The 17979-nt window shown below is 46.8% G+C and overlaps 1 protein-coding gene across 1 annotated transcript in view; it reads left to right on the top strand.

The window, feature by feature from the left end:
* The window catches only part of LOC126482227 (uncharacterized), a 70612-nt gene extending 54678 nt beyond the window's left edge, over nt 1-15934 (top strand). Inside the window, exon 2 of the mRNA XM_050106205.1 lies at nt 11820-15934. Within this exon, the coding sequence (XP_049962162.1) occupies nt 11820-15934 (4115 nt within the window). The remainder of the gene's footprint in view (nt 1-11819) is intronic.
* Nucleotides 15935-17979: the final 2045 nt, after the last annotated feature.

Below are 17979 nucleotides of genomic sequence, written 5' to 3'. Positions count from 1 at the left end.
GCGATCGTTAATGGTAAATCTGTCGGTCATCAGAGGACTTCCATCTCATGTGCGATAAAACGTGACACTTTCCTCTAAACGAACTTTGATTTACGCGATGTACTCCAATCCCTGTTGCATCTTGGGTGTAAAATCGAGACTTCAGCTTCATAACTAAGTTAGCGATACGTGCTAGTGAAGCACTGCAATCCCCTTGTATACATTTGCCTGACAGATGTGGTGTTTACAGAGTTAGTGATTGAATGACTCGTAATTGTCACATGTGGGGTGCTGCTGCCATGCGTTTATCTCTTTCCTTGTAAGAGGTATCCCCTGTTACTAACGATGCAGGCATCGTATAATTTTTGAACCGTGATCGGATGTGAACAGTGTATGCTATACGTCTCCGGAAAGCTATATTGTGCTCGTATCAAGCAGAGCATATGTTTGACAGAAGTTTTTTTTTCGTTTTACTGTTCGATAACGTAGTTTATTGTAGAGAAACCGGGAAGATGGATGTATGTCAGGTGATTGAAATATATTTCTTACATTGGAATATTAACAGCGCTACATTCCATATGACTTATAGGTCGGAAACGCAAGGGATCTAACAATATAGCCCGTTTTAAGTGCAGAACGTTGTAGCCTTAGGAGTGTGTGTTCTTATGTTCTCTCTTACTAATACCTTCCAGGTGCTGATCCTAGACTCTGGAATAATACTTTAAAATTGATAGCTTGGTTGATTTGCATAAAAATGCTTCGAACTCTGTCTATCTGGAGCTACATCACGCATAAGAATACTGTCTGCTATTCTGTCACGACACTTTCAAATCTGTTACTATACATCGATAAGGAGTACTAACCTCCTCAACATGGGTGCATCTCGAGAAATCTTGTGCACTTGGATGGGTGAGGAATCAGCAAGCTCCATTCATTCACGAGATGTGGAATGTAGCGGTCTTCTTTTGGTCGGTTACATAATAAATCGGTAATCGTGCTGCAGGGCGGGTTGGTCAGTGACAGAGTGAGGAGGGTCTTTCACTCTCTAATTTTACCCTGAGACAGAGAGAATGCTCTGTGACTCCCATACACAGAGAGATAGATTGTAAATTAGGCACTATGTTCGAGGTGTTAGAAATATGTAGAGTGCTGTCTGATATACAGTGATGGTGTATGTGTTCGAGAATACACAATGAATGGACATACTGCACAGTCATCTATCCACGTTCTCAGTGATGCTCTCAAAGTGGAGAAGGAGTGGTTTACCTATGATACTGAAATTTAGAAACATGCTGTCACATCATTGGTCAGTGTTGATATTACTGTAAAATTGTTCACGCTATCAAGTGTGATGCTTATTATTAGAGTACATTGATGGTGTCTTTTCCATCCCATCCGTGCACTGGTACGCTGTTGGTTACCACATAACGATTGACTGATATTGCTTGTTTGAGTTGGAGAAAGAGTTTTGGTGGATGGACAGCACCTTCTGAGATGGACAGCACTGAAACACTGATCGCGTACTTGACTGTAATATGATGAATCATTCGAAACGGAATGTAGAGTCATCAGCTATTCCGTGACTACGACAGATGAGTTTAAATGTAGAGCTTGTGAATCACTTTTGAACTGTAGTGTGGAAACCATCCACAACGCTTCAAAAACTCCCTCAATTTACTTATGTTGTAGCTCTCTTTTATTTAAAATCATCCAGTGTTTGTGTGTGTATCATGAAATATGGCAGCCTCAGTAATAACATGATTTACATGGTGCAACGTCTAGTTTTCTGCGAGAGGCTGGGGATCAGAACGTCTTAATGTCAGTTTAGAACGTGACGCAGACCTGGAAGTCGTGGGAGAAAAACAAAATGTATGGCAATGTACAAATCTTGCTACCACAGAAACAAATAATGCTTCAAACAACGAGACAGGGCCACAGGGAGTGTCTCTTGCGATTTACAGTATAGCCCATGGGATACGATCATCCTCCTAGAGTACAGGTAATGAAACATTAAACTGGCCTCTGCAGTGGATCGAAAGCTGTATATTTAATAGGGTCATCCTACAACAGCAGCAGTTTGATGGGTAAATTTAGTGACGGATGGTCTGTTTCGTTAGGAATGCTATTTTGGTATGCATTGATCCATCTCTCTATCCACGCTGGACCCCTGCCGCAGCTATGCATCACCGCGCCAGCATCAGTGCCTAGCTGAGTTCTATATCGGAAGAAGTTAGTGGAGCTTTTATAGTTCGTAATTTTTCTCTGTTGGATGGTACAGAATCACGATGATAGCATGTTGGGCTGATAGATGTGAATGGACACAGACCTGCTTCGGACTGTAGTATCTGTATCTGGTTTGGAAACGCACCACAATGCGTGCATTTCCACCGAATGGTCAAAACACGGTCCTGTTGCACTAACTCAGGCCGTTTTGTTTCTACATGGGTTGCAGAAGGTGGTGGATATGGCTTTCTCCGACTTCTGCTCAGTTCTGACTTAAATTGGAACGATCACATTTGCTGAGCTATAGAAATGGGATCAGTTGCAAGATGCATAGGGGCTGACTAAAACCACGTCGGAATTTTACTGCAGCAGTCAAGTTCGAAAAAGGTATCTCGTTTCGAGATATGAGAGTGCCAGAAATATGATTCACTTGTGGCTGTGACCCAACGCAGGTATGTGGTTGAACGGGAGGACTTGATTCCAATTCATAGACATCATTTCTAGCGGATAGCGTAACACTAGACATCTGAAAAGCTAGTGCACATTTCTTACGACCTCAATCAGCACACCATCCACTACTGTTCTCAATCAGTCATTGCGTATAACTCATTGGATATATCACGGACCCTCTAACACGGTATCAAGACAGAATATGTTACACATACTGGAGAAATGTCTAGCAGCGTGAGGGAGTTGCGAATACCAGTTACATACCACGTACCTTAGATGCATCACTTTCAACATTCAGTGATTTTATCATGAGGTTGCATCGTGGGCTACATGTAATCAGGCTGCTGGTCTGATAATATGCACTCCAGTGATCACCGTCTCGGTATTTGTCCGGAAAGAAAAACCACCTCATTCAGAGGTGATGTCGTACCTAGATTTATAAAGCAGGTATAGCTTTTAACATGGATACTAGTGTGCACCTGTAGAACCAAGACCGCTTGTGACAGTAACATGCAGTAGTTGTTGCAATCGGGTTTCTTATCATCTGGCTGATTACGCCTATCTTTCTAAGACAGAGTGGCACCACTCGCAAGAAAAACTTATTAGACATGTCCACCCATCGCTGATTTTGTCTCAGTATTATTTCATATTGTAGACAATCATTTATTGGTGAAGTATTATGCTTAGTAGTAGTATGGGATGCGTGATAGGTTCACCTTGAGCATCAGGCTTATAAAGCATCTGATTGTGGCCAGACATGTGCAAAAAGGAAGGTATGGATTTGATGTGGGATATTGTGATAGCAGAGGGAAGAGTATCTAAAAAGATAACGATGGTACAGATATTTCTATTCCCAGAGCCAAAGCCATCAGCAGGGTGTATTTCCGATACTTCACTCATTGTCGAATGTTGTTCAACTGAGATCTCAATCCTAACATTTAATTGTAACTATAGCGATAAAATATATGTATGTGACTGATTTCGTAGAATGATTCCATCTATGTGTGGCCTGTGGTGGGAATGATTCACGTTTCCAGTTAACAGCAGAGGCCATCGGTAATGGAGACAGCAAAATAGCGAACTAATACTTAGTATGTGTTGGATAGCTTTCGTGATCAAATGGAAATTTGACAAGATTGAATACGGGTATGTGTTTGCACTGGGCCTTTATTCCCTCCCATGTAAATTACTTAGTTGACTGTTTCTTCACATTTCCCGTCTTTATTTAGTTGAGAGAATATCGATTGTGGTGTGTACATCTAGCAGGTGAAGGACACGTTTGCCAGTTCTCTAGATATGAGAAACACCTTAGTTGACCTTGTAAATTATAGGGATGCTTTGAAATCTGCTACACTACGGAATTCGGTATTCAAGAGTAGAAATATCTATTTCTTCTATTTCTTTAGAGTTCTCACATAAAGGTTTCGCAGATGGGATAAGTTTCTAGTTACTCAGTGGTCTTGAGCATGCTCCACCTAGTTAAAGTTTCGAGTTTGTTGAGAAATAATTCGCAGTCTGCATTTTCGGAATTATGTTGTGTGAGCGATCGGTAGGATACTGCTGTGTGCAAACCATGCGAAAATATATTTATTTTTTTAATCCCAGAGTCTGGAGATGGGTATAGGAAAAAGCAAGCACGGAAGCAGGTCCTGACCAGAAACAGAAGCGCGTTTGTGTCGAGGGGGAACGAGTCGGAATTTGTAGAACAGTTCTGAGAGTGACTTCGGCCCATTGAGGGTGCTCTGGTCACCTGTCAGGAGTGGAGGACCGCCGACCTCGCAGGGAAATATCTAGTGCTGCGAGTATATCTATGGTGCTGTCTGTCTTCGTGGCATATGTACAAATGATGTAAAAGGGTCGATTTTTATATGGCATAGGATACGAATTGTATGTTTACTACATTGACATAGTATGCGGTGATATATTGCTAGGTTGGAGATCGGTTTCACACTCTAATATTCAATCTCCTGTCCTGTGGGAGGGTAGTGTAATTGAGTAAGAGTCTTTCCGTATTTGACGATATGTAGGGCACATTGCAAGGTTTAGTTGTTGATGTAATATGGCGATCAGTATAAAACAGTGTTTTGCCTCTGGAAGTCTCGTCTGCAGAAAGAAAAAGAAAAGGCGGACGGTGCTTCCATACTGACGGCATCAATAATTCGGTGGGTAAATTCGATAAGAGCTGATTCATTCACAAGACATCCTCTATGCTGCGATATAGGAGACTCTACCAAGTCGTGAGAAAGTTTGTGTATGTTGAAAGCAGGAAGGGTAACATGTGATGGATGGGGTGTCATGTTAGCACCGTGAGGAAGAACGAATTCCAATTTCCTTGCTGTTCTATTGACAGTGATGATGATTACAGTACACCAACCTGCATCAGTGATGTCTTTCCAAGCATTACGTCCACGTTTGCGGTATTCATTATCACACATAGAGTCTGACACCTGTCCTTCAAAACACTTGTTTGAGAGAGTCTTGGCAGGATGCAGTACCTTTCAGAAACGCTGATTGTAAGACTTTGTCAGATAATTTCCTAGGACTGAGGAGAATCGAGACATATAGCTGGTGTGAATGTAGACATACCATAATTTTTTTCAGGTGCTGCATAGATATAAAACATAACTACACTGTTTGTGTATAATGTGTATATATTGCATTGTAATGTTACTGTGGCTTATGTTATGGCATGACCAGAAAAAATGAGTGTGTGTCCTATTGTGAGGGACATATAGATCCAGCACATCAATAACTGCGAGAGTATGAGAGAGCTTTTTTACACGGAAAATTATGTGCGTTATAGATACTGAGATTCGTTCCAAAACCACAGCCATCAAGAGGAGACATTATCTGTACATCGGTCGGTGTCAGACTGTAGCATCAATCATAATATTTAAATGAAGTTATGTATGAAAGGGATGTCACCACCTCATGCGTGCGGGACCCAAATGGGCATCCGTGCATCACTTAACCGGGGGGTGTTGGTGCATCCCGACTTCTGGGAGTGTGTGCAATAGCCTCCTGTGTGTTCCAATGGACAGGGAGGCGACTGGTGGTGTCTGAGTACGTTGATTGTGTGTCTGTTCCACTATTTTGCGAGCGGGTCTGTGGGCTGCACTATGCGTCATTTGGACAGTTTATGAGCTGATTTCGTGGCTGCACATCAATGTACTGCATTATTTAGGTTGAGTCTGCATGTTTGTACTGAAGTTATTTCGGTAATTTAGGAATTGTTTGTGTCTGCAGAGCGTTATTTAGGAGAAGTTTACAGACCTGTGGGCTGTGTGCCGAGACCCCAAGCATGTCAGTGCATGTGTTTTTTATCAGTATGATAAATATACTATCTCTCATAATCCATCCCTAAATAACTTCTTCCAAAATAAATAAAGTACATTCCTTCCTTACTCTCTCCAGCAACCCGTCCCCGGCTGCGTCATTTTAGGGGCCCTTTCCCCTTCCAGACCACCATCTTGGATTACATCACAGGAAGGATGACAGCACCCTGTAGCGGTAGTACTGTGTACTACGTCAGTTGGAGTCTAGATCTCGTGGTGGAGACACTGCCTGCAAACTAAGGATTTATGTCCAGCACAGGCAGAGTCGTTTTCCTACCATTTTCCCCCACCCCTGACCGCTTTTTTGGGTTACATCACAGAATGGACGACAGAACCCTCAGGTGACAGTACTGTGAACTAGGGTAGCTGGACTCCAGACCCCATGGAAACCACACTGTATCCCACCATTTACCCCCACCATCTTGCATTACGTCACAGAACACACGACAGCGCCCTCTGGTGGTGGTGCTGTGTACTAGGTCCAGACCCCGTGGTGAACACACTATTTCTCGCCATCTTGAATACCGGTACTTGCATCATCAGCTGACTTCATGACTGCCATCTTGCATTACATCACAGATGAGACCGCCTTCTGGCAGTGGTACTGTGTACTAGGTCAGTTGGAGTCTAGACCTTGTGGTGTACTCACTGGATGGTGGTACTGCATCAAATTGTTTAAATAAAGTCTGGTGAATGCAGAATAATAAAGACTTATTTCCAGCACAGGCCAAGTCCTCCCCCACTCCATTTCTAAGGCGGAAGAGGAGGTGGCGGTCGGGTGACTTAAGTTAGTGGAGGTAGTCCAAGTGCATTTTTCCCCACCATTTTCTTAGGTTAGTAGAGATACCCCAATTGACCTCTTTTCTCGCCAAAATTCAAACTACGCGCCAGTTCATAGGGTGAGTTGGCTGTCGGATGACTTAGGTTAGTGGAGGTAGTCCAAATGACTTATCTTCCCGCCATTTTCTTAGGTTAGTAGAGGTAACTGTGGTGTATTGCATTATCCTGATGGAATTTGAACTTCCCACTATATTTCAGGGCAGGGGGGGGGGGAAGGGGGTTTAGGTTAGTGGAGGTAGCCCAATTGACCTATTTTCCCGTCAAAATTCAAATTTCCCACCAAAATCCATCATCTTTGATGATGTTATCAGATGACGTCACAGCCGCCATCTTGGATGTCGTCATCGCCGCCATCTTGGATAACGGCACGTTGGCGTGGGAGCCTCATTGGCCCAATACTCTAGTTCAACATGTCCTTCAGTCTCTCTTGGTGATTTCATACCTTTTCCTTTGCACTCACGCATAGAAACAAAACTGTTTGGGTTGCTCTTTCATTTTATGTATTGTTTATAATTGTAGGTTGTATGTAATAAATACTACAGAGCCTTAAAACACGTACATTCATTTTGAAACATCCTGTATATACAAAATTGTCTGCCTGGTGAACAAAGAGCGCCTCCACCAAGGACTAAAGTTCCTTTACAAACATTACCAGAAGCATCGAAACCGTTTCAATTTGTGTATCTGGATATCTGCAGCCAATTTCTACAAAGCACCAAGAATATTGTCTATTATTGATCACTTTCCAACATACTGAATTTTTATATCACTTGCAGATGTGACCATTGTAATTGTCGCTTGCACCTTTTTCAATCAGTTGGTTCTGCCTTTCGGAAGTCCCGACGCAGAACTCACTGATCAAAGCTCAAATTTTATGTCAGCACTGTTTGCACAAGATTACAAATTGTTAAGAATCAAAAAATGGCAAACTAGGATATTTCACCCTAAAGCCCACGGGTGCCTAGGACGAGTGCAGAAAACTGTTGTGTGAATGCTATCGTATTTTGTAGGGAAGACTCAGTTACACTGGGGCAGCTATATAGGATTTGTCACCTCAGTGCACAACAGTCGTGTCCATTAGGCAATGGATACTGCCCATACGAAGCAGTCTTGGAAGACCATGATTTCACCATCTGAGATTGACATATTTCCCCTTGACATCAACATAGGCGTAGTGAAAAGTCTAGCCCCCCCGTCTCGAAGCCATATGGAACAAGTTAAACACAGTAATTTTAAAGCCACACAACAACAACTGGATTGGAACAACACTCCCTCAATATAAACCCGGTGATTCGGTATTGCTCCGAAATCTCTTGGTACAGCCGGCCAGTGTGGCCGAGCGGTTCTAGGCACTTCAGTCTGGAACTGCGCGACCGCTACGGTTGCAGGTTCGAATCCTGCCTCGGGCATGGATGTGTGTGATGTCCTTAGGTAAGTTAGGTTTAAGTAGTTCTAAGTTCTAGGGGACTGATGACCTCAGATGTTGAGCCCCATAGTGCTCAGAACCATTTGAACCATTTCTCTTGGTACAAAAGGGGGGAAGTAAGAAATTCACTATTCGGTATGAGGGCCCCTTCCCTCTACTCCACATCACCTTGCTAGTGAATGCCGAAATTCAGTTACCTGATCTTACTACTACAGTACACTTTGATCGGCTAATGGCGTGTCACGGCCCAACTGCGCCGATGACCTAAGCAGCACCGCCTGTTTCTACCCCTAAAGTCGCTCCGGCGGATAAAGGTGTCACCACAACAAAGCAGAAAAAGAAGGAAGATAGGATGATACCGGCACGTCCTCGCTATGCTTTAAGAAACAAGCATCCCTACTTCCTGAGGTCCAGGAACTAAATGAGAAGGAGCACTATGGGACTTAACATCTGTGGTCATCAGTCCTCTAGAACTTAGAACTACGTAAACCTAACTAACCTAAGGACATCACACACATCCATGCCCGAGGCAGGATTCAAACCTGCGACCATAGCGGCCACGCGGTTCCAGACTGAAGCGCCTAGAACCGCACGGCCACACTAGCCGGCCACAACATGATAAGAAAGATCAGAATCATTTGCTTATTTGTTTGTATCTATAAAATGTATTAGCCAGGCAGAAGTGAGTGCCACAGAGATGCATGCTGTTCCACTAAAACAAAACAAAACAAAAAAAATGCAAAGTTTGCTTTTGCTCTATTATGTTTCTTGTTGTGTCATGTTGTAATATAAGACGTAGTGTTAAGCATCAGAAGCTAGAGCAGAGGAAAATGATAAGATTTAAGTCATGAGAACTAATTGATGAGCGAGCTAATTAGTTAACGCGTTTTCAGTCGTGGTAAATTTCTGCCAGTTACAGGAAAAAGTGAAAGTATGAGTAGGTTTGTAATACAGCAGTCACAAGTTACGTAAGTTAGCCATAGTCTACCACTTACACTTGGTCATGAACAGGAAAGCTAAAGAGGATAAATTGTTACGAATCCACGGTAACTCATTGTTTAACCTTAATAAATGCCGGCCTAGGAAGACAAAAGACCTCCGCGAAGCGTACAGGAAACTGAGTCAGTTGCATAATGTCACTATATGTGAAATAGACGCCTAATATAGCAAAAAGCCTCTCAAATGCTTAATAGTAATCCTTTACTCAGAAACACATGTGGCTGCTAAGTGAATGAAAGTGTTACACGTGAAGAACAGAAGTTATGCTCCACTCGAGGGTCAGTCAGAAACTACGTTTTGTGACATAATTTGAACACCAAAAAATGCAGATTAAGTTATTTGCCATCTCACTCAATGTCACTAGTACCGTTGGATATCTTGTGACACAAAATCTCGCACTTGCAAGTAACAGCTGTTACCAGTACTCGAATTTTTCATTTCTTCCTACAATGCTTCACGCATAGTGCAGTTCTATTTCTTAACAAGTATTATGAGATATTCTGTCAGTCAATTATTTATGTTGCCACGAGGAAATTCTTATGTATGCGTACAAAGAGTGTAATACAAGCGTTCCACATTACCAACTGCCATTACTGTTGAAGTCAACCAATGTTACTTACACGAAGATGAAATGGTTCACTAACACAGCTAACTTCTATGCAACTCCTAACATTTAAACGAGTTGAGTTAGAACCCTACTTTTAAAGCAAAGCCATGAATGTTAATTTACACTCAAATTTCGCGCATTGGGGCAGCAATTCAATCCCATTTAGGTTCAAAATTGCTGATTATTATCTGGTAGTAAGGAAAATTGTTTATAAAACAAGAAACTAAAAAAGATAAGTTTACTCTCGTCAGCTTAGAGGCGATCGGACCATAAGCGTGTCACCAAAGATTTTACGCCGTAGAATCATTTACCGACTGTCTGGTAAACGTCTTCCCATCCTCGTAATAGGAAATATTAACGAAGTTACAACTGGAAAAACTTAGCTGGTACGGTGAGTGATGCCACGTTGTCGGCCGCGCGCTGAGGTTTCTTTTTTTTTTATTTTGTTGGTGATCGTCGAGTTTGGTCGTTGCGGACGTCGCAAGACATCCTGTTCAAGTTCGGTGGTTGATCCTTCGACGCAGTATTTTATTACAGAGGCCATCCAGCTCTCTGACCGAACACGCTGAGCTACAGGTTCGAATATGCGCCGGCTCCCGTACCATTTGGAGCAGCAAGCTGCGGCCATCACTCTGACGTAATACGGCGCTCAGCTGTTCGGCTACGTGCCAGCTCGTTGTTATGATCTGCGCAAGCGCGTTTCTGTACTAACCGCAGTATACAGGAAGATCAGTTCGCTTCATGAAACACTCACTGTATCCCAACTTGGCAAAGACTTATTGAAATGTGAAGTTAGAATATTAAATCCAGCATTAAATAAACGGTTACGCACTTGCCTAATGGTTAAAGTAAGTCCAGTGTTAGACTACTCAGAGCTTACCTGAAACCATTGTGCACAATCGACCATATCAGTCGTAGCATGCAAGCTAATGCTAATAGCCTTCATTAGATAAAGGAAAATATTTCTGGTTTCTCACGCAACCTGACTCCGTTGTGTGATTGAAGAAGCGGAACCAAAACAGACGTAGTTTTGAGTAGGTCCTAAACACAAGTCTACCAGCCTCATTAGAAATTTCAGTTAACACTTCCCGGTAGATTTGGCCGTCTTATCTGTCACTGTAGCAGGAGTGCTTAACGGAGATCCATATTTTATCAAGGGCGCCCGCTACGTTATACATTTTCGTGGAAATCCTTGCTACGTGAGACACCAGTATAGTCAAATCCTGCCCCAGTAAAGGTACTCCTAATAGAGATTTCAAACTAAGCAGAAATCGCATATTAAGATACAAATACTGCGAAGTTCTGCTCACGATACCATGCAAGTAAGTCCAATTAGCGATCGCATTCAGTAATGCTTCGTCCACCCCCGGTAGCTGAATTGACCATTCAGCGTGACGGATTGTCAATCCTCGGGGCTCGGGTTCGATTCCCGGCTGGGTCGGGGAATTTTCTCCGCCCGGGGACTGGGTGTTGTCCTGTCCTCATCATCATCCTCATCGACTGCAGGTCGCCGAAGTGGCGTCAAATTAAAAGATCGGCACCCGGCGAACGGTCTACCCGACGGGGGGCCCTAGCCATACGATTAAATTAAAAAAGTAATGCTTCACTCAAATTAGGGCGAAACTGCCATTTATTTTGTTGCAGCAATCACGGTACGGGACTTAAGTATCTTAAAGTGACTATGCGTAACCATCTTATCAATGTGCAGTTTCCAGTCGTATCCTTATATCACAAAACGTAGTTCAAATGAATTACGTGCTTTGCATATGGAACGGTAACAAGAAACTTCTGAGTATTACAGATCGAGCCAGATGCATTTTCTAACGTTTCTCAGGCGCGTGAATACTGTTTCGTCATAAACACACCGGACAAGCAGCTCGCGCTCCAGAGGCACGCTCGCTTACCAACGTGACACCGGACCCTGCCCACTATACCACATACCACTGGTATCGCGCTCCAGAGGCACGCTCGCTTACCAACGTGACACCGGACCCTGCCCACTATACCACATACCACTGGTATCGCGCTCCAGAGGCACGCTCGCTTACCAACGTGACACCGGACCCTGCCCACTATACCACATACCACTGGTATCGCGCTCCAGAGGCACGCTCGCTTACCAACGTGACACCGGACCCTGCCCACTATACCACATACCACTGGTATCGCGCTCCAGAGGCACGCTCGCTTACCAACGTGACACCGGACCCTGCCCACTATACCACATACCACTGGTATCGCGCTCCAGAGGCACGCTCGCTTACCAACGTGACACCGGACCCTGCCCACTATACCACATACCACTGGTATCGCGCTCCAGAGGCACGCTCGCTTACCAACGTGACACCGGACCCTGCCCACTATACCACATACCACTGGTATCGCGCTCCAGAGGCACGCTCGCTTACCAACGTGACACCGGACCCTGCCCACTATACCACATACCACTGGTATCGCGCTCCAGAGGCACGCTCGCTTACCAACGTGACACCGGACCCTGCCCACTATACCACATACCACTGGTATCGCGCTCCAGAGGCACGCTCGCTTACCAACGTGACACCGGACCCTGCCCACTATACCACATACCACTGGTATCGCGCTCCAGAGGCACGCTCGCTTACCAACGTGACACCGGACCCTGCCCACTATACCACATACCACTGGTATCGCGCTCCAGAGGCACGCTCGCTTACCAACGTGACACCGGACCCTGCCCACTATACCACATACCACTGGTATCGCGCTCCAGAGGCACGCTCGCTTACCAACGTGACACCGGACCCTGCCCACTATACCACATACCACTGGTATCGCGCTCCAGAGGCACGCTCGCTTACCAACGTGACACCGGACCCTGCCCACTATACCACATACCACTGGTATCGCGCTCCAGAGGCACGCTCGCTTACCAACGTGACACCGGACCCTGCCCACTATACCACATACCACTGGTATCGCGCTCCAGAGGCACGCTCGCTTACCAACGTGACACCGGACCCTGCCCACTATACCACATACCACTGGTATCGCGCTCCAGAGGCACGCTCGCTTACCAACGTGACACCGGACCCTGCCCACTATACCACATACCACTGGTATCGCGCTCCAGAGGCACGCTCGCTTACCAACGTGACACCGGACCCTGCCCACTATACCACATACCACTGGTATCGCGCTCCAGAGGCACGCTCGCTTACCAACGTGACACCGGACCCTGCCCACTATACCACATACCACTGGTATCGCGCTCCAGAGGCACGCTCGCTTACCAACGTGACACCGGACCCTGCCCACTATACCACATACCACTGGTATCGCGCTCCAGAGGCACGCTCGCTTACCAACGTGACACCGGACCCTGCCCACTATACCACATACCACTGGTATCGCGCTCCAGAGGCACGTTCGCTTACCAACGTGACACCGGACCCTGCCCACTATACCACATACCACTGGTATCGCGCTCCAGAGGCACGCTCGCTTACCAACGTGACACCGGACCCTGCCCAATATACCACATACCACTGGTATCGCGCTCCAGAGGCACGCTCGCTTACCAACGTGACACCGGACCCTGCCCACTATACCACATACCACTGGTATCGCGCTCCAGAGGCACGCTCGCTTACCAACGTGACACCGGACCCTGCCCACTATACCACATACCACTGGTATCGCGCTCCAGAGGCACGCTCGCTTACCAACGTGACACCGGACCCTGCCCACTATACCACATACCACTGGTATCGCGCTCCAGAGGCACGCTCGCTTACCAACGTGACACCGGACCCTGCCCACTATACCACATACCACTGGTATCGCGCTCCAGAGGCACGCTCGCTTACCAACGTGACACCGGACCCTGCCCACTATACCACATACCACTGGTATCGCGCTCCAGAGGCACGCTCGCTTACCAACGTGACACCGGACCCTGCCCACTATACCACATACCACTGGTATCGCGCTCCAGAGGCACGCTCGCTTACCAACGTGACACCGGACCCTGCCCACTATACCACATACCACTGGTATCGCGCTCCAGAGGCACGCTCGCTTACCAACGTGACACCGGACCCTGCCCACTATACCACATACCACTGGTATCGCGCTCCAGAGGCACGCTCGCTTACCAACGTGACACCGGACCCTGCCCACTATACCACATACCACTGGTATCGCGCTCCAGAGGCACGCTCGCTTACCAACGTGACACCGGACCCTGCCCACTATACCACATACCACTGGTATCGCGCTCCAGAGGCACGCTCGCTTACCAACGTGACACCGGACCCTGCCCACTATACCACATACCACTGGTATCGCGCTCCAGAGGCACGCTCGCTTACCAACGTGACACCGGACCCTGCCCACTATACCACATACCACTGGTATCGCGCTCCAGAGGCACGCTCGCTTACCAACGTGACACCGGACCCTGCCCACTATACCACATACCACTGGTATCGCGCTCCAGAGGCACGCTCGCTTACCAACGTGACACCGGACCCTGCCCACTATACCACATACCACTGGTATCGCGCTCCAGAGGCACGCTCGCTTACCAACGTGACACCGGACCCTGCCCACTATACCACATACCACTGGTATCGCGCTCCAGAGGCACGCTCGCTTACCAACGTGACACCGGACCCTGCCCACTATACCACATACCACTGGTATCGCGCTCCAGAGGCACGCTCGCTTACCAACGTGACACCGGACCCTGCCCACTATACCACATACCACTGGTATCGCGCTCCAGAGGCACGCTCGCTTACCAACGTGACACCGGACCCTGCCCACTATACCACATACCACTGGTATCGCGCTCCAGAGGCACGCTCGCTTACCAACGTGACACCGGACCCTGCCCACTATACCACATACCACTGGTATCGCGCTCCAGAGGCACGCTCGCTTACCAACGTGACACCGGACCCTGCCCACTATACCACATACCACTGGTATCGCGCTCCAGAGGCACGCTCGCTTACCAACGTGACACCGGACCCTGCCCACTATACCACATACCACTGGTATCGCGCTCCAGAGGCACGCTCGCTTACCAACGTGACACCGGACCCTGCCCACTATACCACATACCACTGGTATCGCGCTCCAGAGGCACGCTCGCTTACCAACGTGACACCGGACCCTGCCCACTATGCCACATACCACTGGTATCGCGCTCCAGAGGCACGCTCGCTTACCAACGTGACACCGGACCCTGCCCACTATGCCACATACCACTGGTATCGCGCTCCAGAGGCACGCTCGCTTACCAACGTGACACCGGACCCTGCCCACTATGCCACATACCACTGGTATCGCGCTCCAGAGGCACGCTCGCTTACCAATGTGACACCGGACCCTGCCCACTATGCCACATACCACTGGTATCGCGCTCCAGAGGCACGCTCGCTTACCAACGTGACACCGGACCCTGCCCACTATACCACATACCACTGGTATCGCGCTCCAGAGGCACGCTCGCTTACCAACGTGACACCGGACCCTGCCCACTATACCACATACCACTGGTATCGCGCTCCAGAGGCACGCTCGCTTACCAACGTGACACCGGACCCTGCCCACTATACCACATACCACTGGTATCGCGCTCCAGAGGCACGCTCGCTTACCAACGTGACACCGGACCCTGCCCACTATACCACATACCACTGGTATCGCGCTCCAGAGGCACGCTCGCTTACCAACGTGACACCGGACCCTGCCCACTATACCACATACCACTGGTATCGCGCTCCAGAGGCACGCTCGCTTACCAACGTGACACCGGACCCTGCCCACTATACCACATACCACTGGTATCGCGCTCCAGAGGCACGCTCGCTTACCAACGTGACACCGGACCCTGCCCACTATACCACATACCACTGGTATCGCGCTCCAGAGGCACGCTCGCTTACCAACGTGACACCGGACCCTGCCCACTATACCACATACCACTGGTATCGCGCTCCAGAGGCACGCTCGCTTACCAACGTGACACCGGACCCTGCCCACTATACCACATACCACTGGTATCGCGCTACAGCGACTGCGTGAGCCACGCCTGGCTACAGAGTCCAGCACCGGTACATAACGCAGTCAGAAAACTTTGGCATACAGCCACAATATTCCTTTTACACAGCGTATTGATTTTACCAAACACTGAAGTGCCAATGAAGCTGGTAAAGGCATGCGTATTTAAATACAGAAATATGTAAACAGCGCAATACGGCGCTACAGTCGGCAACGCCTATAAAACAAGTGTCTGGCGCAGTTGTTAGATCGTTTACTGCTGCTATAGTGGTAGCTGATCAAGATTTAAGTACATTTAAACATTGTGTTATAGTCGGCGCAAGAGCGATGGGACACAGCATCTCCGAGGTAGCGATGAAGTGGGGATTTTCACTTACGACCATTTCACGAGTATACCGTGAATATCGGAATCCGGTAAAACATCAAATCTCCGACATCACTGCTGCCGGAAAAAGATCCTGCAAGAACGGGACCAACGACGACTGAAGGGAATTGTTCGACGTGACACAAGTGCAACCCTTCCGCAAATTACTGTAGGTTTCAATGCTGGGCCATCAACAAGTTTCAGCATGTGAATCATTCAGCGATACGTCATCGATATGGGCTTTCGGAGTCGAAGGCCCTCTCGTGTACCCTTGATGATTGCACCACACAAAGCCTTACGCCTCGCCTGGGCTCGTTGAAACGTCCCCTTAGAAAAATTAATGAATTACTGTGCTGATAAACCTCTTACATTATTTGATTTTCAAACAGCTGACCAGAACTGAACGTACTCAGACATTTCGCTCTTTACCTATTCTGATCAACACTAAACTGACACACAATATTTTTAGCGCAACGCAATCTGACTTTCAATAATCCCTACAAAAGAATGGCCCTGACTAACGTTAACCTATACCTTTCACAAATCACTTACCTCACAAAAATCTTCGTTACTCGAACTACTGCAATACAGCGAGCGCCACTACTGCCAGCTAAATAAATGATTCAAACTACTGAAGGCACTAACTACTGACAGGCATAGTTAACAAATGAAAGATTTTGAGAGAGAACAAACAATGTATTTACCTTAATAGTGTTCAAAATTCATAATAAATATAGCAGTTCATGACATCCAGTCTTACAAATTTACTGTCTCTTATGCACACACGTCCAGATCATTCGCTCTCAAAACTCCGCCACCTCTCTCTCCACATCCACCACTGCTGGCGGCTCACCTCCAACTGCGCAACGCTACGCGCTGTTAACAGCCAACTGCACAACACTACAATAGCGAATATTACAACAATGCCAACCAGCCGCAGACTGCACACAGTATATCCAGTGATTTTCATACAGAGCGCTACATGGCGTTACCAATATAAAAACCTAAGCAGCCTACTTACATAGCCCCCATGCTCCCCACAAAAAACTTTACAAATTGTTTTGGGCAGTGGCCAATACAGATTTGAAATTTTTTTCTTAATTTCAATAATAAAGAAATCAAATGCACACACTTATTGATACAATGTTGCTCAAAAGCTAAAATTTTCTCACAGTCCATAAAGACAGTCCCGATCATTCATCACAATAGAATTGCAGTGTCTTTTCTTTTTTTTTTTTTCAAAGTTTGAGCAGTAAAAGAAAATGCACACGGAAGTAGTAGATTTCCATGCAGTCTTGAAGAAGTAGTGTTGTCCTTCCAACGGAAAGACAGTGCTGACTCTTGACATGCAGACAGGTAATGGGCCACAACAGAGCAACCCCACAGCAGAGTCAGTCCAAGTTTTGAAGAATATTGGTAGGTAGGTCATCACAGAGCAGACCCACTGTAGTCCAGGTAGAGATTATGGTATTGGTGGGCCACCAGAGGTGCAGACCCACTGCAGTCCTTGTAGAAATAATGGTACTGGTGGGCCATCAAAGATTCAGATCCACTGTAGTCCTTGTAGAGACGGCCAGCAGCCATCTGTTGCGACTGTGCAGGTGCACAATCACCATCGAAGAGTCTTGCGGACAATACAGCAAGTCCATAAACCACCACTTGTGGACTCACAAACTTTTTGGAATTGTCCTTAGAACCAGCAATG

Source organism: Schistocerca serialis, chromosome 5, assembly GCF_023864345.2.
Source record: "Schistocerca serialis cubense isolate TAMUIC-IGC-003099 chromosome 5, iqSchSeri2.2, whole genome shotgun sequence".
NCBI lineage: Eukaryota > Metazoa > Arthropoda > Insecta > Orthoptera > Acrididae > Schistocerca > Schistocerca serialis.
This window is presented reverse-complemented; position numbering and strand designations above follow the sequence as displayed.